The following is a 23,886-nucleotide window of genomic DNA, read 5'->3' as shown; positions in this document are numbered from 1 at the left end:
TTGACCCCCAGCATCTGTCAGGGCTGCTGTTCACAACCTGTTAGCTCACTAAAAGGGCGTAAGCTAACTACCCAAAGCACCACTGAGCAGTTTTCACACGAGAACCCTTGGCCCTTGACCTTCACCATCTGTTGGAGCTTTGTGTTTCAGCTATGCAGTTGCAAGAGTAAGCTGCAACACTGAGAACGGACTGGATTACAATGAAGGCATATGGAGGGAATTCATTGCATGAATTCAGCATCACTGTAGGCTGAAGGAGAAAAGGTAGACAGGCCTCATATTTATGACCGATTATATGAAATGTGAGCTCCAGCAGCACAATTAGCATGTGTTGCAAATTTTTATGTTTTTTATTGTGTCCTCTTTATTTACCTTTAGGATGCATTAATATTGGATAATGTTTTAATTAATACTTGTGTAGAAATTTAGAATATTCTAACATGGTTTCAAAATTTAAACTTTAAATATCCTGTTCATCTAAAAAAATTTAAAGATCATGAAAATTTTTTTGTTCATAATTTAATACAAATTGTTCATAAGTTCTGTATTCATTATATGTACGGTGATATATTTCAAGCCTTTTTTGTCTTCCCTTACAAAAATCCACTATGGTTAACTATGGTTTTTATGCAGTAACCATGGTTTTACCATGGTAAAAATATGGTATTTTTATTATTTTATTTTATTATCCCCCCTCGCCCCCAGATTCTGCTTCCACTGCAGGTGTGTCAGTGGGATTAAGGAGTTGCTCAAAGTATTCCTTCCACCATCTGACTTTATCCTCAGTTGAAGTCAGCAGCGCCCCACCCACACTGTGTGAGTGGAGCATCGCCTGGCAGTTTGCCAGAATCACTCCGAGTTTGTGTGAAACTCTTTTTCTGTGGCCTCACCGAACTCCTCTCACACCGGAGTTTTTGCTTCAGCCACCATCAGAGCTGCGTCCTGATTGGCTGCCGGAACTCGTCAGCTGCCTCTGAAGTCCCGCAGGCTAATCAAGCCTGATAGGACCCCTTCATCAGCTTCACCATTTAGTGTTCAGTTTCTATGCCGTGTCAGAGCAGCAGCTCCACCTCCTGGCTTCCATGTATAAATTTCTCTGTTCTTTGCATAAGATGAAATGGCATCACATGCAACCCAAATATGGATGCCATACCTTGCTGTTTTGAGGGTATATATTCATCTTCTTAAAGGGCAGCGGCCTCTAAACTCCACGAGTCATTCATTCACAGTTACATTGGTCCCTGGGGTGTAAAGTTGGGGAAGGCAGTCCACCCACTGGTCCCTGTCCCCGGTCCCTGGCCTGTACGTGGGTCAAACTGACCCGTAAAGCATATGAAGGATGTAAATGTGTGGGGTATAGTAGCACGTGTGGTAATTTTTTGTTCAAGGTTTATCCCAGAAAATAAGCTAAGGCCATTGAGTTTCAGGTGGAAAACAAATTATATTTATTTCATTTTGCTTGTAAAAATGTGAAACCAGTCAATTTGACCCAAATACCAAACAAGAGTTAATTAAAAAAAGCCAAATCACACTTCTACCTCCCAAAAGTCATTAAAAACCCCTAATGATCCTGAGAAATTCTGGAAAATTATGCTAATAACTATAGGCCTATATATCTAAATATCCGTATATCTATATCCATATCTCAGCAGTGAAGATGGCGGTGTATACACACGTTGTAGCTCTGCGCTCCTTAGAACAACACTCTTTAATTTTGATTTTGCTCATTTATCACTCAGTGTTATAGAAAAGGACCAAATGATGAATATCGGATCTGTGTGCAGCAAATGTTCCTTTAACGATGAACAGCCCAATCATGATATCAATGATCAATGATATTGATAGTGTCCTGACCTATGGGATCGTCACATGGTACAGCAGCAGCTCAGCAGCAAACAAGAAGGCAATACAACGAGCCATCTGCCCACCCTGAAACACATTTACAGTTCTCGATGCTTCCAGAAGGCATCAAGAATCAGCAAAGACTCACACTGTCCAGCACACAAACTGTTCAATCCTCTCCCGTCAGGGAGTGTGTGTGTGTGTGTGTGTGTGTGTGTGTGTGTGTGTGTGTGGGGGGGGGGGGGGGGGGGGGGGGGGGGTGATTGAGACTTTTTTTATTACAAATTGGCTTCCTTCCTGGGTGAGCAGGTAACCATGTATGTCACATGGCTGTGGTGCAGGCAGCCTTGGTTTGTATCTGACCTAATAAAGGCCAAAAAATATCTTTAAAAAATAAACTTCACCAGACTGACTGATTGAAAAACTTGTTTAATTACAGCTTCCCTACATGTGAGATTAGGTATTAAACTAATGTTACCATATATGCAAATGTAACCCTTGGAAAGATTCAATAATGAAATAAAATACTTGACTACCTACAGCCAGGCAGAGCACATATTTTCTTTCACTTGTCTCTTTGTCTTGGCTCTGATGCTGCATCTCCAACCAAACACAATGGAACAAATCTGCTGGTCAGTGCTGATGACACACTGCCACAGAGTGGATAACAATAGAACTACAGGGGGGGGGACAATCAGATTGCCTTGAGAGCCGGACGGATCTGAAAAGCAAAGATACAAATTACAACGAGGGAGAAGTGATTACAAGTATCTTCCATGTGAGATAGCTACATTATCTGATAACGCTAATGTACAAACATAATAATAACTGTTTTCACGTGATCAGCAGCATCATTTTTCAACACAAGACTTGTGTTACTGGCTTGTTGATGTTTGTCGGATTTAATGCAACTTACAATGAATATTGCCTGTTTTTGTTCTTGCTTCATTTTTAAATTATTGAATTGGGAAAAAACTGTCTGACAGCATATTTCTGTTTACAAATAACAGCCCACGTTACCTACACATGTCGTCAATATGGAGACTTCAACAGGCCACAGATTATGATCTCAATATGTAATTATGTTGTGTTGTGTATAATTTTAAGTAATTAGAGGCTTTTGACTGGTATACACTGGTACACACACACACACACACACACACACACACACACACACACAGACACACACACACATATATATATATATATATATATATATATATATATATATATATATATATATATATATATATATATATATATATATATATATATATATGGGTAAGTAAGTAGTGTATTAAATGAGTATTGCACAATATAGGAATATCAGATATTGCACAGTATGAGTGATAATACCTGTAGCTCCTGCCAGAGGGCAGCAGCTCACACAGTTCAAAGCCAGGGTGAGAGCTGTCCTTGATGATACTATTAGCTCTGCCGAGGCAGCGGGAGGTGTGTGTGTGTGTGGGGGGGGGCACCCAACAATCCTTTGTGCTGTCTTGACTACCCTCTGGAGCCTCCCCCTGTCTGCCTCAGCGCAGCTGCCGTACCATACTGTGATACAGTACGTCAGCAGGCTCTCAATGGATGAGCCGTAGAAGGTCAGCAGCAGGTTTGAGTCCAGGTTGTTCTTCCTGAGGACCCTCAGGAAGTGAAGTCGCTGCTGAGCCTTCTTGATGTGATGTTATCTGCCCAAAAGAGATCAGCAGGAGATAAGGACACCAAGAATCCTGAAGGCGTGGACCCTCTCCACCCGCTTGCTGTTGATATGTGTGTACTAATTTGATGATGAGGTCGTTTTTGTGGGCCGGACTGCAGTCAGAAGCCGTACAGGAGGGGGCTCAGCACACAGCTCCGTGGGGAGCCAGTGCTCAGTCAGTGTGGGTGGAGGAGAGGTAGGGGCCAAGTCTCACAGTCTGGTTGGTGAAAAAGTCCTTTATCCAGGCACGTGAGAGGGGGGAGGCCCAGGGTGTACAGTTTGGTGGTGAGAATGTCCGGAATGACTGTAATCCACAAAGAGCATCCAGGTGGCTCAGCACAGAGTGGAGAGCTGCAGTGATGGCATCCTCTGTGGATCTGTTCACACAATATGCACATTGGTAGGGGTCTAAAGTGTGTGTGTGTGTGGGACGGGGGGGGGGGGGGGGGGGGGGGGGGGGGGTGTTGTAGTTCTTGATGTGCTTGTGGTGTCTCAAAGTGAGCAAAGAAGCATTTAAGTTCCTCTGCTAGCAACACAATCGATGTCCACAAGATCCTGACATGTGTAGCAGATGTTCACAGAGATGAGAGTACACAGAAAGACAAAGAAAAAATACAAAAAGGTAAAAAAAAAAATGCACCAGAAGGGAGCGCCATGAGCCGCTGCATCTGTGCGTGCTGCCGTCTTGTGTCTGAACAGCACCTTTTTTCTTGCCACTCAAGTTAACGTCTCTGTCTGCTCAAAAAGTTTTGAATTCATGTATGGTCACACTGTGGAAATGTCAATAAAGCTACCTTTCCATGAAGTGCATAAGGCTACATTCATGGTTTCCCTCTGGGCCATAATCAGTGGTCTGAGCTTTTAATCCACTTGGCCCAAAATACCTCACATCCCCCACGATGATCGCTGGAACCAATGTTTTATTCCTTCTTTCAGTGTTTAAGTTAGCACCATCTCTGCACCCCTGTTGTCTCCTCCATAGCTTCTCTGGGATGACAAGTCTTGTTCCATTCTGTATCAGCGCTTTACTTAGGGCCATCAGTTGGTCTCCTTTCCACTGGAACAAAACACACCATGAGCAAGAAGAACTAGGACTGCTTTGCCTGTTTTCTTACTAATCCTCCCTCTGTTTCTGCTTGTGTATAATAACACACAGATCTCAGAACAACACAAAAATGTCACCAGTATGTTGCAGGGCTAACACAAACACTGGCACCTGCAGTCACACAGAGAAGAGGCAAACAGTACACAGAAAGAGGACTCAAACCAACCAAAAAACCTTCTTGTTGTTAGGGCAACAGTGCTAACCACAGCACCATGCAGTCTCCAATCAGGTGCCAATCAAAGTTTACAATAGCCAACTGTGGCCACAAGATGGCAGTAATTTACAACATGCAAACAGGTAATGGGAGATTCGATTCAGTTCAATTCAACTCAAATTTATTTATACAGCGCCAAGTCACAACAGTCACCTCAAGGCACTTTGTATTATTGTAAGGTAAAGACCCTACATTAGTGCAGAGGAAACCCAACAATCAGATGACCATCTATGAGCAGCACTTGGCAACAGTGGGAAGGAAAATCTCCCTTTTAATAGAAATAAACCTCCAGCAGAACCAGGCTCAGGGAGGGGCAGTCATCTGCTGAGACCGGTTGGGGGTAAGGAGAGGGAGACAGGACAAAAGACATGCTGTGGAAGAGAGCCAGAGATTAATAATAACCAATGATTAAATGCAGAGTGGGATATAAACACTCAGTGCATCATGGGAACCCCCCAGCAGCCTAGGCCTATTGCAAAATAACTAAGGGAGGGTTCAGGGTCACCTGATCCAGCCCTAACTATAAGCTTGAGCAAAAAAGTAAAGTTTTAAGCCTAATCTTAAAAATAGAGATGCTTTATGGGACAGAACTCTGATCTCTAAGGAGAACGGTTGCCAGGTTTTAACTGATGTCTATTTTCACTGGCCACTTTGTTAGGTACACCTTCCTAGTACTGGGTTAGATCCCCTTTTGTTTTCAGAACTGCTTTAAATCTTTGTGGCATAGATTCAACAAGATGCTGCAAGCATTCATCAGATAATTTGGGACATGATAAAGTAATGTACCAGATTTATATATAGCACTTTTCTAGTCATACTGACTACTCATACATTCACTTTGATCCATATACTTCATGCACTTCATCTAACTTTCATCTATGTCACTTTAGAATCACCAATTAAGGCACCAGTCACACAGGCCTAAAGACAGGTCAGCAACCACTGGTCACTAGGGAAAAGTGTGACTTCCACGACTGGTTCATGAGTGATTGCTCAAGGCCGCTGGCAGTTGCTTGCATGAAATTGGTCGCAAAGAGGGATACGGTGCTGTGGTCACCAGTCGTTTGGATGGTAGAAACCAACTTATCTGCAATCCCTTGCTCATTACTGCTGAACTGAGAATGCAAACAGTCTCTGTTTCTGGTTTGCACTGAAATGTTCAAAGTAAAAGTTACGGCCTGTTTGGAGAGTAAATGGTGAGTGTTTCCAAAAAATCAGCATCTTCCATGCAAACTACTGGAGAGACTAAAGCAACCACAGCACCCTCTTTGCAACTGAGTTCAGCTAGGACCATACAGCAACCACTCACCAACTGGTTGGGGAATACACTTTTCCCCTCAGTTATGTTCAGGGGATTCACGTTGTTACTAAAAATGCAACTGAGTCGTAAGAGTGATTGTGACACAGATGATCGATTCCATTAGAAGTTGTGGTATGCTTTAACTATTGTGTTAATTCACACCTCTTACTGTAAAACATGGAGGAAGGGCTTTCATTGGTTTACTGCTTACACGGAGCACAAGATGTGAAGTAAATCAAGGCTTTGTGAAATTACAGTTTGATCATTTTACAGACAGTGTGTGTCTAACTGCTTAATTCAGAACATTTAATCTTCATATTAAAAATGGATCAGCATGATTTTTAGAAGCGGACACTGGAACCTGCTGTGCGATATGAGGGAAATGTAAATGAGTATCACTGTGTTTCGTAGCCCCTTAACTGGCAAGGGCCCGGTGACGGGCCGTTTGTAGTCCCTTTTATATGGCAGGCTAGACCCTCCCATTTTTATTGACACGTCATTCGGCCAATCATGTAACTGGCTGCACCAAATCACCTGACAAAGCTACGTGACGCCCTCTGAGTATTATTGGCTCTGGGAAACCCATTTCTTAACATGATTGGCCGAATGAGGTGTCAGTCAAAATGGGCGGGTCTAGCCTGCCATATAAATGCACTTCATTCGGCCGGCGGACCAGACGCAGCCAGTTAATAGGCTATGAAATGGGTTGTTCAGAGCCAATAATAACCAGAGGGTGTTATGTAGTTTTTGTCAGGTGATTTTTTTGCTGCCAGTTAAGGGGTTAAGATTATATTTACAAAAGAAAAATTTAAAAAATAATAAAATTAATTAAATTAAATAAAACACAAATTATTATTTTAAAAATCAAACTGGTTTATCTTATTTCATTTTTTAAATAAATAGTAAACTTTTGTGGCCTTTTTTCTACTTCTGATGTGTTTTGTGTGCTTTTGCAGTGTTTTTCTGTTTGCTGGTGTTGTCTTGAGTTGCACTGCATTTGCCCTCCCAGGGCCGCCAAACAAAGTTCCTCTAATCAACTAGCAATCGTGAAATCACGCATAAAGAGACACTGGTATGCAGATCCTACTGTGACAAGCAGACAGAAGACCCGACTGACGTCCTGCTGTATGCTGGAATGTGTGTGCGTGTGACCTCCACCCTGCATTGTTAGACTAGAAGCCAACCAGAAATGAATGAAGCCACGTGACACAGATAAAAACCTGTTCTTCAGCATCACCACCTGTCACACCTCAGTGCACAAAACAAACCTACATGTGAGGCTGGGACATACCGCACATAACAGACATACATGAGCTGGGCTTTAAACCAACTTTCAGAAAGAGGTGTGTGAGTCTTGGTCTTACTTCACTGAAGTGTGCCAGATATGATCTTTGTAGAAAAGTGGCCTCTGTGGTGAAGACAAGTGTGAAGAAGGAATACCAAAAGGCCAGGTTACACAGAAGAACACACATAATCTGAAACACCGAATAATACAGCCGAAGACAGAAGAAGGAACGAGTGAAATAAAAAAAGTATTTAAAAGCATGTACCGTAATTGAAAGAAATATATGACTAAGCAATAAAAGAAGCTGTGACAATTAGAAATGTTTGAAGGTCATATTATATATGGAAAGAATAACAGATGCCATCAGCAAAAAGAAGAAATTATAAGAGACAAACGAAAGACTAAAAAGGACAGAAAAAGAGAAAATACATCACATGGAATTAGAAAATGAAATGAGTAAAAACATCAACACAAACAGAAGCGCTCTGGATTAAGCGCAGTTGCAGGTTGGCTCACATAGCTGACATTCCTGCTCGCATGCACATTTTTCTCTGCCTCAGTCTCACTCTGTTACTCACAGACGGAGGAGGGAGGAAAGCAGAGGGATGTATCTGACCTGTGAGTCACATTCAGATTCATTGACTCTGACTTATCTGGTTTCCTGGGTGTGGCTGCAAGTTAATAGACAAATACTGTGGAAAACTATAAACAGATTTTTTATCCTTACTCATTAGACCCCTCCTGGGTTAAACGAGAAAATATGACTACTGGAATTCTACTTGACCCACATCTGAACCTCACCAAATATCACCAGATATTACTTCTTTATTGCTGGCAGGTTATCATATTGTTACCAGTATATTACTATACTATTACTAATTGTTTCTGCGTGACAGAGAAACATTTGGTTCCACATTACTCCCAGTTTCCAGCCTGTTATTACCCAATTACATACATTTAAAAGATCATTTCTTGGCTATTACAGCCACCCCCAGTAATTTACTTACATTTATTAGTCTGCAGGCTATATTTGAAGATTTTTAGGTGAAATATGAAAATAAAAAACAGTCTCAAGAGTTTGAAAAAAAGCAGCTGGACTCCTTAAATAGTTTGAAGATGTTTCACCTCTTACCCAAGAGGCTTCTTTAGTTCTAAAAACCAAAAGGTGGGGAGTCCCAGGTATTTAAACCCTAGTGGGGGTGTCCCCTTTCGAGGTGGTTGTTCAACCACTATTGATCCAGTCCATCATCACATCATTAGGTGTTAAAAAAAAAAAAGGTCTAGGTCATTACCACCAAGGTTTTCCAGTGAAACCACTGTGAAACCTTGCTATCATGTGACCTAATGAGGTCACCTGAAGTAAAGTATGAGTCGAGGTTGAGGTGCCTGGGAAGAGATCTCAAGGCTGCATGTAACCCACCACCTCTGTTAATGATGTTCGTTCACAGTGGACGTAGCATACCCGTTGTTGCTGCTTTCAGCGCTTTGGGCACCCTGACTAGTCTGTGCTATGTAGCCCCATACACAACAAACTGCGATGCGCTTTGTTTCTATCAGAACCAGCATGAACTTTTTTTGGCAGTTTGAGCTACAGTGGCTCCACTGCTGGATTAGACCACATGGATCAACCTTCGCTCCCCACGTGCATCAGTGACCGCCCATGACCCTGTTGCTGGTTCACCACCTTCCTTGGACCACTTTGATAGATACTGACCACTGCAGACTGGGAACACCCCACATGACCTGCAGTTTTGGAGATGCTATATGTCGTATAGCCATCACAATTTGGTCCTCGTCAAACTTGCTCAAATCCTTAAACTTGTCCATTTATCCTGCTTCTAACACATCAACTTTAAACAGGAACCATGATGAAGTGTCACTTCACCTGCAGCATGACTGTTGCTTGCTGTCATCCTCTTTGCTTCTCTCTTGGCTTTTCCACATTGTGGTAAAGAGTGCTCTGCTTGCTGTGAAATGTAATATTTCTATATTTGCTGTTGGTACCATATAAATAAAACTGAACTGAAATTACAATAGGACAGCCATTCCCAAAGTCAAGAGTGCTGCGGCCCACTTAAAATTCGAAAATCCCACAAAGCCCACCCAATCTTAAATCTTCACTCTAATCAAAATAAATAGAAAGTGATGTATTTCCTTGAAATTTTTATTCAGAAAAACAAACAACACAGGCTGTTGGCTATAAATTGCTAATGCTACCTAGTGCTAAAGAGCTAATGCCAGTACCTGCTTTCCACTGACACAAATTCAATACAAGAGCAGTACATTTAGGTCAGAGTAATGAGTAATATCACAAACTAAACATCTCCTATTACCAGTTTTAATTCACCTTTTATATACATAAATGAATGTATGTAAATATGTAACTATACAAACTGATTTTCTATTATTACTGCGGTCCACCTGCAGTACCTTCGCGGCCCACCAGGGGCTCCGCGGCCCACACTTTGGAAATCACTGCACTAGAGTATTTTACGCACATTTATTTAGTTGTCATGTTTTCCTTTGCGCCCCAGCAATAGCAGAGTGCTGGAATATTAACGCGTCCAGTGTGCACACACAAACACACTCAGAAACAGACTAGTCGTGTTGTGTGTTTTTCTTCCAGCATCATGTCCCGCCTCCTGTGTACAATGCTCCGCACTCATCAGGAGGAGGGGTGAGGAGGAGGGCGGGTTTCGCTCATACCTCAGATCTCAGGCTGGATTTACTGGACTCCACCTGTGAGGAGGTGCTGTGTGTCTTTTTGTGTTTGTCGGAAGCGGATGATAACACCGCGCGCTGCCACAGGACAGACCGGACACAAACCCAGCAGCTGGAGTGTCGCAGTAACGCAGAAAATTACCTCACAGGTTGAAAGCACCGCTGCGGGTCTCCTCATCAGCTTTATGCTTGACTTTTTTCACGGGCCGAGAACAGACGAGGCTGTCACACCTCCAGCCGGTGTTTTCATCCGCAGTGCCTCAGACGAGCGGCCAACTGCGGAGCACCATGTCAAGACAGCAGCAGCACCGGACCCCGTTAAAACTCACGGACAGCTTGGTGGAGGTCAAAAGCAAAGTAAGTGATGGGCTGCTGATCGACAATGTCAGCCGTCATAACAGGATGCATGGTCGGCATTATGCTGTCGATAATAATCGTGATGTATCCCTTCCCGAGTCGCACATTTTACCGCTGCAAATTCAGGGAACAGATTTATAGGAAATGGTTAAGCTGACAGGCGGCATGGCGGCCCCGCTGCTGCCTATAATAAAGCCGACAGAGCCGAGCCTGGCGTCCGCAGCTCGGTTAATTCCGCATTTATTCACTGGCACCCCCTCCCCGCCCCCACCACCCCGTCAGCGCACTCACTGCTGTTCAGCCTCCATCATTTCAGTCCCGTGTTTAACTCTGTCTTTGTGTGTCGCATCATTTTCAGACTGTTAGGACACTTGTCCCATCAGTGTGTGTTATTGTGGAGGTCTGTGACAGTGCAGCTGTGGCTGCAGCAGGAATGGCTCTTCGTTGGGGGGTTATATTTTATCTAGTTTTTCAGTAGTTGAGAGAATAAGTATATCTAACAACTTATATTACAGGATAATTATTTTGTAAAAAGTGCATTCATGCAGTTAAAAACAAGAATGTTTTTTCCAGTTGAAGCTGTGCCCCTAAACATAAATGTGCTCTGTATGCATTTATTACTAATATTTGAACAGACTGTAAGATAGCTTAAGTGGACCTGAATCCCTGCATGTATAAAGGCTCATTTACAGCATGGAGCCCTGCTCTAAAAAACCATCATAGATTTAACTCTGTATGTGAAGCTGGATTTAAGAAATAAGTGTTTAAAGTTAAAGATTTTATGTGTAGCGCCATCTTGTGCCAGTACACACCGTGACGTCACTGGGTTGGTGGGCTGGCAGCGCTGCCAACTTCGCGACTTTTTCACTATATTTAGCGTTTCCGGACCCCTGCAGCCACCACTTTTTTTCAAAAAGCAGCTAGAGACAAATCCTGCAACTTTTCCCGGTGTTATTGGATTGGAGACCTTTGGAAACAAGGCACACAGGCTTCTGGGTTTCCCATCAGCATAGTGACTAATGGCACCTTTTAGGACAGCCAATAGCTACTTTCCTTACTGAGGAGTTGGAAACACTGTTGGCTGGTTGCTGCTAATAGACTTTTATATTTATTTTTTATTTTATATATATTTGTACTGCCCTCCTGGCTGCAGCAATGAGTTTATGTAAAAATCAAGGATATAATGTCCACTCTCACTCTGTGTCTGTAACAGTAGTTGTTGGCTAGCTGCACTGAAACCGGAAAATCCACCTGTTAGTGGTAATGTTCGGGTTTGTAGAGATCTTTATAAATGAGGACCGTGTTGAGTCAGGCTGTCCTAAAAGCTCCCTGAAAAGCCTTCAGCTGATCCAAAATGCTGCAGCTAGAGTACTGACAGGGACTAGAAAGAGAGCAGATTTCTCCCATATTGGCGTCTCTTCATTGGCTCCCTGTTAAATCTAGAATAGAATTTAAAATCCTTCTCCTCACCTACAAGGTCTTGAATAATCAGGCCCCATCTTATCTCAAAGGCCTTTTAGTACTGTATCTCCCCAACAGAGCACTTTGCTCTCAGCCTGCTGGCTTACTTGTGGTTCCTCGGATACTTAAGAGTAGAATGGGAGGCAGAGCCTTCAGCTTTCAGGCCCCTCTTCTGTGGAACCAGCTCCCAGTTTGGATTCAGGAGACAGACACCCTCTCTATTTTTAAGATTAGGCTTAAAACGTTCCTTTTTGATCAAGCTTATAGTTAGTGCTGGATCAGGTGACCCTGAACCCTCCCTTAGTTATGCTGCAACAGGCTCAATCTGTAATTACTGTTTAATTGTTTATTCACATAGGGAAACCTGTACGTGTCAGGTTGTGTTTGTAATTAACATTTGTCCTTGACACAGATATTAAAAAATGCATGGCTTCAGTCTTGATTCCAACTTGATCACGATGTGAATGAAGCAGTCTGGAACACAAGTTCCCCACACTAAGCAACATGATTGCTAATGATTACCTTTAATTGATATTTGTATAATTTAGTTAACTCCTTGTGTGGACTCTGCCAGCATGCATTACATGTCTGGGGCAATGACAGATGAATTATGAGCTAAGCAGGCCATACCGACCCATGGGCCACAAGCCAGTATACGGCTAGTGCTGGTCCTAAGCCCATATAAATGAGGCAGGTTGTATCTGGTGTAAAATCATTGCCAAATCAAACATGTGGATCATCAAGAATGCAATTTCACTACCAGATTGGCCAGGGCCCGGGTTTACAATGTCTGCCTCCAGTGCTGTTGGCCAAAGACGAAGGAAGAGCAGAGCGGGAAGTTGTGTTCTGGGGCAGTGAGAGAGAAGGAAATGCAGGAGTGCAGAGGGAAGGAAGGTATATGTATTGCATGTGCAGGAGACCAGGTGATTGGAGCAGACATCAATGGACATGGAGATAAAGGGAGCAGAGGTTATGAGGATCTGTTGGGTAGATATGGTGTACTGAACCTGTCGCCGACGACAGAACGTACTTCAAAAATGCCGCCATTCGTGGACTTCTGGCAAAAATTACCATAATAACCCTATGTTGGATGCAAAGCACAATTTCTCAGCTTTCAGAAACTGTTTGAAATTTTCCAATTGACCAGCTGTTCACAGCAAGTAAGGGTGGGTAACGGGTGGTTCAGCGGTAATTGTACGGTGTTAGAGGGTTAAGGTGCAATCTGAAAGAAATAGGAGACTCCAAAGAGGTGTCAGGGGACAATGTAACCAAGCAGCAGTGGATGGTAGTCTGTAGGATTACTTCAGACAATGATTAAATCGTGGAAGCTGTAGAAGAATGAATATTGTGAGTAGGTGTTAGGGAAAAGTTACCAGATGACTGAGAAAGTACAGAGGAAGTTGTGAGGGAAACCGCCAAGAAGATATTTTCAATATTCTCTGGACAGAGGAAAGAAGATAAAAACCTTATAGTGAGTTGTATGTGAGACTGGACACTAAGGAAGCAGAAAATGACTTGTATCAATTGGCTAGGCAGAGAGATCTAGCTGGAAAGGATGTGCAGCAGGTTAGGGTGGTTTGGGTTAGAGATAGAAAGGTACAGAGGACAGTTAGTCAATCAGAAAGTGCAGAGGATTAGTAAGGAGGAAGTGAAGGCACCTATGAAGAGTGGAAAGGTGGTCGGTCCAGATGATAAACCTGTGGTGATATGAAAGTGTCTAGGAGAGGGGGCAGTAGACCTTCGGGCCAGATTGTTCAACACAGTCTTGGAGAGTGAGAGGATGCCTGAGGAATGGACAAGAAGTGTGCTGGTACCAGCTCTCAAGAAGAAGGCTGATGTGCAGTACTGTAGTAACTACTGAGGGATAAAGTTGATTAGCCATACCATGAAAATATGGGAAAGAGTTTTGGAAGATTGGTTAAGAAAAGTGGTGACGAGCAGTGAGCAGTGGTATGGCTTTGTGCCGAGAAAGAGCACTACAGATGCAGTGTTTGCTTTAAGAGTGTTGATGGAGAAGTAAAGAGAAGGTAAGAAGGAATTGCACTGTGTCTTTGTGGAGATGGAGAAAGTATATGACAGAGTGCCAAGAGAGGAACTGTATGAAGAATCAGGAGTAGCACAGAAGTATGTGAGGGTGGTGCAGGACATGTATGAAGCCAGAGAGACAGTGGTGAGTCGTGCAGTAGGAGTGACAGATAGATTCAAGGTGGGGGTGGGATTATGTCTTGGATCTGCTCTGAGCCCCTTCTTGTTTGTGGTGGTGATGGACAGACTGACAGATGAGGTCAGGCAGGTAGGTATGATGTTTGCAGATGACATTGTGATCTGTAGTGAGAGTATGGAGCAGGTGGAAGAGAGCCTTGAGAGGTGGAGGTATGCTCTGGAGAGAAGAGGACTGAAAGTCAGCAGAAACAAGACAGAATGCATGTGCTTGAATGAGAAGTAGGTGGGTATAACAGTGAAGCTGCAAGGAGGTAGTGGTATTGGCAGATGGAGAGGAGGGTCAGGGTTCCTTAGAAGGAAAGCATCAAGAGTGAAAGGGAAGGTTTACAAGATGGTAGAGATCTGTTATTATTTATGGTTTGGAGATGGTGGCACTAGCAAAAAAAAAAAAAACAATAAAAACAGGAAGCAGAGCTGGAGGTGTTACAATTTTCACTGGGAGTAATCAGAATGGACAAGATTAGAAACAAATACATCAGAGGGACAGCTGAGGTTGAGTGTTTTGGAGACAAAGTTAGAGATGCAAGGCTGAGATGGTTTGGACTTGTGCAGAAGAGGGATAGTGAATGTACTGGAGACAGGATGTTAATAATAGAGCTGCCAGAAGACCACAGAGAAGGTTCATGGAGTGAGGGTGGACATACGGAGGGTAGGTGTAATAGAACAGGATGCTAGAGACAGGGTGAGATGGATGCAGATGATCCACTGTGTCGACAGATAAAGGGTGCAGCCAAGAGAAGAAGCAGTCCAAAACTGAATTTCTTCTCCTGTATGTGATACACTTTAGCTAAATGTCTCAACAGTATGCTTGCCATTGCATGTCATAGACTTGTTGTACTTGTGGTAACAAACATTGTATCAGCTAACATCAGATGTTAGATTCAAATCATTGTCATTGTGCACACAACGAAATGATGGTTCCAGATCACTCATCCAGAGACGAGCACCTGTGGTCATGCAGCCAGAGACCGGCACTACCGTTAGGCAATGTGGTTTAAGTGTCTTGCCCAAGGACACAACACAGCACAGGGATAGGAGCTCGAACCTGCAACCTTCTGGCTACGAGGCGAGCGCCTACCCACTGCACCACTGCCACTATCTAATTCTTAAAGATTGGTCTTAAAGAGTTAAGTTCTAGTGTTTGTTCAGTGGGCATACCAGGTTTGGCTACCTATTCCTGGTTAGTGGCTATAGTAACTATAGGTACACTTAATTAGTATTATTAGTATCATTGGGGTGGTTGTAGCTCAGGAGGTAGAGCAGGTCACCTACTGATCTGAGCTGCCACTATATAAAATTACAGGTTGATCCTCTCTCTGAAAAACCATTTTATGTGTGGTTGTTGCCTTTCACAGTTTGAAGCAGAGTACCGCCGCTTTGCTCTGAAGAGAAATGGTCCAGGCGGCTTCCAGGAGTTCTACCGCCTCCTCCAAACCATCCATCACATCCCTGGTGTTGATGTGCTGCTCGGATATGCAGATGTCCACGGAGACCTCCTTCCAATCAACAATGATGAAAATTTCCACAAAGCCATTTCATCAGCCCATCCACTGCTCCGCATTATTATAACCAAGAAAGGTAAGAGAAAAAAATCCAGGAATTAATGTTTATTTTCATAGGACCAATACCTCCTTAACCTTGGAAATAGTATCTTGGAAAGCAATTTAAATGAAAGTTCTTCTACACATAGATTCTACAGGTATTTTATTAGCTTCCAAAGTATATTTGATGTCTTTTTTTTTTTTTAACTTTTCTTCCCTCCAAGAGAATGGCATCAATCAGGTTATGTTTTTGGTAGTGTTTGCATTCATGCGTTCATACATTCATGCGTACATGTTATTCTGTCTGTAATGATAGCTCGAATATTCTGATAAAACTTTGTAGGGGTGTAGAGTGCGGTCATGTTAACGATCCATTTAAATTTAGTTTACACCCACCAAGGTCTTCAAGATCAATTAATGATTTATTGGTTGAAAATTCAGAAAAAGCCTTATAACAAGTGTTGTGTGTTTTGTCAATATATTGAAAGTACCATATAGAGATTTGAAATATTCTGTCACATCTGAATTGATCTGAAGGTCAAATGATGATAATAATGCTGTTTTTTACTGCCATTGTTTGTATTGACAACATGCATATAAGGAATGCTAAATATGGGGATTCTAAATATCACATTATAGTTTGCATCTAAATATACTGCTCAAAATAATTAAAAGAACACTTTTTAAATCAGAGTACAGCAGCAAGTCAGTTAAATATATGGGCTCTGTTAATGAAATTAACAACAGGTGCACCAGAGGAGCAACAATGAGACAAACCTCAAAACAGGAATGTTTTACAGGACACTCGCATTTTTCCCTCCTTATTGCTTACAATTGTTTTTTCACTAGTTCTGCATTTGGCTAGGGTCAGTGTCACCACTGGTAGCATGAGGTGATACCTGGACCCTACAGAGGTTGCACAGGTAGTCCAACTCCTCCGAGATGACGAATCAATAGATGCTATTGAAGGTTTGCTGTGTTTCCCAGCACAGGCTCAAGAGCATGGAGGAGATTCCAGGAGACAGACAGTTAAGGCCCTTTTACACGGATGACACGAAATTCCGAGTCTTTCGGATGCGAACCTGTCGTGTAACCTACATACACACCGGACGCGCTGCGTTTTTGCGACTAAATCCTCCCTATATGACGCACGGTGAAAAAAAAATGCAGTCGACATCAAGCGATGTTGTAATGAGGCCTGATGTTTCTAAAGAAGAGAAGGAAGAAAAAGAGTTTATGGGTTCATTCAACTCATAAGAAAGCAGCAGCAGGGACAGTTTCATGGTTTGATCCCAGAGTTGAAGCTGCATCACGGATGCTTTCACGCATATTTCAGGATGTCAGTGGGACAGTTTGAGCTCTTGATGGCAGAGTTGGGATCACATGTGAGGAGGCAGAGGATAATATCAGAGAGCCGACTGACCCGGAGCAGCGTGTAGCTGTGAGTGTGAGGTAAAATATTATGATTTTATTGTTCCCACATCACTATATATTCAGTACATCGGTGCGCGTTTTGGGCTATCACCTCACATGCTGCTAAATGCAGCACTCTGATTGGTCAGTCCTGTTTGTTTGCTTGCGAAAGTCAGAAAAATCGAACTTGATCCGAAAAAATAAATGCTGCAAATTCGTCCTGTGAAATGACGCGGTCGGTGTGAACGGCTGCATTAAGAACAGGCGAGTCCAAAAAATATTATACCCCCCTTGCATCTGGAACTGCAACTGGAATGCTCTATGTTTCGTCTGGCCAACCTCCATGAGTGGGCACTCATTTTGGAAGTGACTAGGCTGTTACTCCTGCCCTTGTGGGCTGGATGAGCTGCTTTGTGTCCAGCCACTGCACTGCTGCACCCCTTAGCTACTGAGTGTAGGTTATAAGCAGTTGGCAGTGCTCCAGAATCAGCATCGATGGTCCTCAAGGGGAGCAGCATATCTGGTCCAGGACCGCCTGCTTCAGCGCTCCCCCGAGCTGCTGCTGGCAGGCTGAGCACCACCGTCTGGGCCTCCCCTGTCAGCAGGAGAAACAAGCGCACAGTCCACTCCTCTGTTGGCCACTCACACACCAATTTGTGCAAACTATAGGGCAACAGCAACACACTTTCAGGCAGCCCAGCGTCCTGCTGTGTCCACTGCCAAACCCCCATCAACTCCCCCAGCCCCGCTGCTACTATAAGACAGAGAGAGTGTAATTAGTTGCTGCAGGGTGTTGCTGTCCCTGCTTGTGCTGTGGCCAACCTGCCCCATGTCTCTCCTACAGCTGAACCACAAACCATAACCGCGCCATACTATTTTTATTGCATTTGAAGTCCTTAGCTTTGTGGATCGAGAGTATGTTCCCTGCTGTGCATTTTAATTTATAGACTCCCAAAACAGCAATTTCAGCAGAGATTTTTCAGCTTAGCAAAGAGCCAATTTTAAACTGTATCTTTTACAGTTTGTTAGCAGCCTGTCACAAAAACACATTATTTGTCCCCATTTCTTTAGTTGAATCTTAAAAATGTCAAAAATAACTCAGTTTGGCAGACATAAAATTGTGTTTTTGGACCAACAAGGTGATTCCCAAAAAGCTGTTAGCTGAAATCTTTGCATATCTTGGCATGGTGTGTCCCCCCAAAAATTGAGAAACAAATATAACAAAAACCTGACACAGGACCTGCAAGATGCATCTGTCCCTTCAGTTGATTCATCTACTGTTCACTGAAGCCTCATCAGAAATGGTCTCAAGGGGAAGGGTGGCTGTTAGGAAGCCGTTCTTAATGAAGGAACTGGACCGAAAAGTGGCAACAGGTCTGATGGAGCGATGAATCCAAATTTGAAATTTTTGGCTCAAATCATTGTCAGGATGTACAGAGGAGGTCAGGAGAGAGATACAACAGTGAGTGTCTACAGCCATCTGTAAAACACAATGGAGGGTCTGTGATGGTTTAGAGCTGCATTTCAGTCAGTGGTGTTGGAGATCCTGTCAAAATTGATGGAACTGAGTGCAGAAAAATACCATTAGATTTTGAACCACCATGGAATACCATCTGGAAAGCATCTTATTGGCAACAGCTTCATTTTTCATCATGACAGTTATCTCAAAAACACTGTCAGTAAAATCATACCTGGACAGAAAAACACACAGTCATGGATTGGCATCCACAGAGACAGGACCTCAACACAGCAGTTTGGAATCATCTTGACAGAAAAAGGAACAAAAGGCAGCCAAGATCCAAAGAAGAACATTGAATGTCCTTCAAGAAGCCTGGAAAACTATTCCTGAAGACTGCTTAAAGAATTAAGAAGAACACTACCCAAGGGACTTCAGGGTGTGTTGAAGAATAAAGGTGGTCCTACCAAATGTTGAATTTCTTACATCCTGTTTTAAAACCTCGCCCCATCATATTGTCTTGCATCTTTACTGCTGACTCTGCAAATAATTTCAGGAAGTGTTCTATGAGAAATTACCATAAAACAGTTAAAGGTACAAGATCAGTCTACTTCTTGGACATCATATCCACACTGTAAACCCAGATTTTGATTCCACTTAAAAATATTGAGTTCATATTACTTAAAATTACCTAGAATGTGAACATTACTTGTTAATGCTGAGTAGACTGTACTCTTTGATGGTCTATCTTATTGTAATCATGTGTTTGAGTTCAAACAACTTAATGTCATCAAGTTTTGCACCTGCTAAAAACCTAGTTTATACCAGTTTTAACAGACTGGATTAATGCCCAGCTGCATGGTGGCATGATGGTTAGCAGTGCTACCTCACAGGTAGAATGCCATTTAAAAGGTCTGGGTTCAATTCCGGCTTGGCCCAGGCCTCTCGCTGTTTGGAATAGTAGACATTTGGTGTTTTTGTTCACAACGCTCTCTCGTGTAGTTTTTTTATTGTTCCATGGACAAATGTTATTTGTAAATGTTAATGTACCAGCATTCAGCAGGGCTGAGTTTTATCATGTTTGTTTATTTACCAAATTTAAAAAAAAATATTTGTGTTACTGGGCAGCATGGTGGCCTGGTGGTTAGCACTGCTGCCTCACAGCTAGAGTAGCTATCTGAGAGTCTGGGTTCAATTCCACCTTAGCCCAGGACTCTTGCTGTGTGGAGTTTGTATGTTCTCTCTGTGTCTGTATGGGTTTCCTCCCACAATCTGAAGACATGCAGTTACTGGGGTTAGGTTAATTGGTCTCTCTAAATTACACACAGGTGTGAGTGGTTGTCTGTGTCAGCCCTGCAACAGGCTGGTGACCTGTATGGGGTGTACCCTGCATCTTACTGCCTTGTCAGCTGGGATAGGCTCCAGCCCCCACCACCCCCACACAACCATGAAAAGGATAGGGGGAATTGATTGATCAAAAGACATTTTATTTTTTCATGAACTATAAAAGATAAGTTTGGTCAATTAGAACATACAATTTAGTTCAACTGGAAATGGAGTAGTGCTTACTTAACAGGCTGAGTTAAATGAACTGTTTCATTAATTTAAAAATTTAAGGCAAGGAGTTACCTTGGTTTTTTTAAGTAGATTCAACTTATCCGGGTTTACAGTGCAGGAATAGCTGGGTTACTATTCAGTGTCATAAATTCTGCTCTCAGTGGTCCTCCAAGTGCACATCTGACTGGCCTAATCTGCAGCCCACCGTATTTGCAAAATTGAATCTATTTGTTCACAAATTGCACCCGATTTACATAATGTAGCTACTTTCAGCGCCAACCCTGCTTCAGTCTCACAGTTTCAAACCATCACCTGCTCATCTCAGGCTGCTCGTAGCCTGGGACTGATTTTTGACACTGAGCTCAGTAAAAAGTTAAAACAAAATGATGTTGTCCTCATGCTTCTGTCAGCTTATAAAAATCCAGAATTTGATCATTATTGTCTGCTACCAATGTACGCAGGTCATGCATGCTTTTATTTTTTTCCTGCCTTCACTACTGCAGTGCTATTTATGCTAGCATTGTCAGACCTCACTTCACTGACTCCAGCTGATTTTTATTGGCACCAAGAAATATGAACATAGTGTTCCAGTAAAGGCACATTTAAACTGGCTTCCTGTAAAAATTTATTGATTTTAAAATCTTACTGAGTGTTCCAAAGTACATTAATGGCTTATTAACCAATTATGTGCCCGGGCATTTACTGAGATCAGTGAATGGGGCTGTGCTGGTTACTCCGAGGTGTCAGCTAGTAAACAAAAGTTTTCTTCATCGACTAGTGTAAATGTGGCACTTCCAGCCAGTTTTAAACTGAAGCTCTGAACACAGCACACAGTAATCTAACCAAGGTAAAAAAGAGAACCACCTCTGTGACACTGAACACTGTGACTTTAAGCTCAGCATACCTCATTACCCAATTAATCAGGTGATGTAGTACACACCTCTGGTTGCACATACTTTGTGCACAAGGCCAATACCTGCAGTGATCAATATGGAATCATTCAAGAAAGACAAAAATTAAATTATGTAATTTTACTGCTGGATTGTAATTTTAGCACGCTTAATTGTTTACCACTGGGATCTACTGCAAACAAAGACTTAATAAAGACTTTGTGTCGAGCAGAATCATTATTGATACCTGTTGTCATGGGTGATGTTTGTCCTTCCATCCATCCAACCATCAGTATCACTTATGTGATTGATTGTTTTCTAATACACTGTACCATTGTTGTCTCCCAGTGCATCTTTTCATGCTGTCGTAACTCATGATGTGATGGCATTAATGCTCTGCTTATCAGGCTGCTAGTGTTCAGAGTCCCAGACAGCTGCCAGCAAATCAAATTATCTCTATGGTCTGGGCGACAAAAGGAAAGGAAGAGAGCAAGAGGAAATTAAAATATGCATATTTGTGTTGACATCATATTTAGGAGGCTTATATTCATTCTGTGTTCACTCATTTAAGTGCTGCAGTCCAGAAATGGTGAAAGTTCTGTAAAGTAAAGTAAAACCTTAAACACACGCAGTGTATTAGGAGCGGTGACGTCACTGGTGAGGATTAGGACATGAGTAAGCCAACTAAAAATCTATTCCCCCCCTCACTTATCTTTCATCCCTGAAGTGTAATCCTGTTTATTCTCTGCATCCACGTGAATGGAGAAACTTGCATAGCTGAAGGTTCGAGTTTCAGCAACAACTGGATTAAGTGCTGATGATAGTTGTTGTTTTTTTCTAAAATAAGTTTAGTAAGAATCTTACATTTGTATTAGTGATCTTTGCAACACTGTAGTAAGGCTGTTGCTTTGTATTAGTACTTGAAGGTGTTCCTGAAAATTAAGACTTCTAATTGATTTAAAACATCACTGAAACCTTTATGAATGCAACAGAGCTCATTTTGCACAGTAAACATCAGATATGCCTTCTTTCCTACACACTTCTCTCGTTCCACTTTCACTCATTTTGACCTTTACTATAGCTTGCACTTGTGTGTTAGCACATGTGTGCATTTGTGTGTATGCATTTGTGTGTATGTGTGTATGCATTTGTGTGTGAGGGACAGAGGGAGACAGGGATAGAAACCCATCTGGTGTTTTAAGCCATTAGCCATGAGTGAGATAATCTTACTCTCTGGACTAAGATAATCTCACTCAGTTGATATGACTTCATCAGTCATATCAGTTCCATGCAGTGCTACCACTCTGTGTGTGTGTGTGTGTGTGTGTGTGTGTGTGTGTGTGTGTGTGTGTGTGTGTGTGTGTGTGTGTGTGTGTGTGTGTGTGTGTGTGTGTGTGTGTGTGAGGAGGAGTGGGGGTGTGGAGAGTTGTTGACGTGCACATGTAGGAAACAGGCTGTGTCTAATATCTGAATTAGATCCATCCAGAGGGTAGAAATGTGGCAGAAGGAGTGCAATAATGGAAAAAATCTCAACCTGTGTTAGAAAGAAAAAGTTGGTTTTAGTTTGTTTTAAAATTTTTGTGTTTCCCTGAAAGTTTTTTGTTGAACGTCTCATCTTTTCCAACTTTTGCAGCAATCTTCTTCTGTTATATAGTTTAACACATTAAATATAATATTAGGAGAGAAAGAGACAAACTGAAGCATACCTGCAGGGTTGAGTGTGGGGCAGTGAGGAAGTGAAGACAATCAGGTATGGTTCTAGGCGACCGTGCCTAGTGTGAGTATAGCCTGAGTGTGTTTTTATAAGATAGAGAAACTGGCTGATAGCAGAGTTTTGGGTGACACGTGAGTAAATATATATGCTTGGAGGGGTAACTTTGTGCCAGAGGGTGCCACAAAAATAACACCAACAGATGGAAACAAATAATCAGGAGCTGACATGTTTGTGCCTGTAAAGGATTACAGGAAAGCCTTATAACGTGTTTCTGCTATGAGCTCCCCGGCCTACTGATTGACGCTTAGTTATGGGTGGAGATCCAATCAACCAATCATGGTTGATAGTTTAAAAAACAGCTTTGAAAAATACAATCTAAACAAAATAACAGTGACATCACTAAGACAGATGCTCCAGTATTAGGTTTCCAGGCAAATATTTTTGTAACAAATAATGATAATTATCTATATGATGCGGCTCATACCAATATGATAACTGATAATATTATGGCAGTGGGACAGAGAAATTATACTGTGCAATACTTGTTTGAACTGTAAAACAGCATCAACAGTAACCAGGCCCTTACAGAATGAATTTTGCTCTTTGTTTCATTGTGTGCCTTGTCTGTCTGCCCCATGCACAGGCTCATTATTGTCCTGCACTGCAGACCACCATATGGCAGCCCCTTGGGCTCCAGATGGTGGGGCACTACTGAGTGAGGTCACACTAGAAACACACATACACAAGCTCATGACAGCTGCAGATAACAGAAACATGGTACATTAGGGACAGAAAAATGGGGCAGTCAGACACAGATTTGTGGTAGGTATACTCTTTACGGCTGTCCTAAATACCATTTTTGAGCTCCAAAGCTTCTGACGGTAATCAGCAAGCATCAAATATTTAAAGCTTCAGACAGTGGAGAGGGGGAGGTTCATGTCTGATCTTATAACTTGGACGTTGTCTGTCAACATCACCCACATATATGTTAGAGATAAGGGGTCTACTGGGATTTTGGCTGTTTTGTATTATATGACTTCATTATAAAGTCATAGAGTGTTTATGCTAAAAAGTCCAGGGGATGTGGGACGGTAACAAAAAGTGACAT

The 23,886-nt window shown here is 42.4% G+C and overlaps 1 protein-coding gene across 1 annotated transcript in view; it reads left to right on the top strand.

Moving 5' to 3' along the window:
- Positions 1-10,179: 10,179 nt before the first annotated feature.
- The window catches only part of pard6a (par-6 family cell polarity regulator alpha), a 29,463-nt gene continuing 15,756 nt past the window's right edge, over positions 10,180-23,886 (top strand). Inside the window, exons 1-2 of the mRNA XM_030730608.1 lie at positions 10,180-10,523; positions 15,563-15,785. Coding sequence (XP_030586468.1) covers positions 10,455-10,523; positions 15,563-15,785 — 292 coding nt within the window. The 5' untranslated portion in view covers positions 10,180-10,454. The remainder of the gene's footprint in view (positions 10,524-15,562; positions 15,786-23,886) is intronic.

Source organism: Archocentrus centrarchus, chromosome 6 (assembly GCF_007364275.1).
Source record: "Archocentrus centrarchus isolate MPI-CPG fArcCen1 chromosome 6, fArcCen1, whole genome shotgun sequence".
Classification (NCBI taxonomy): domain Eukaryota; kingdom Metazoa; phylum Chordata; class Actinopteri; order Cichliformes; family Cichlidae; genus Archocentrus; species Archocentrus centrarchus.
Note: the sequence above shows the minus strand (reverse complement) of the source record. Positions and strands in the feature narration are given on the sequence as shown.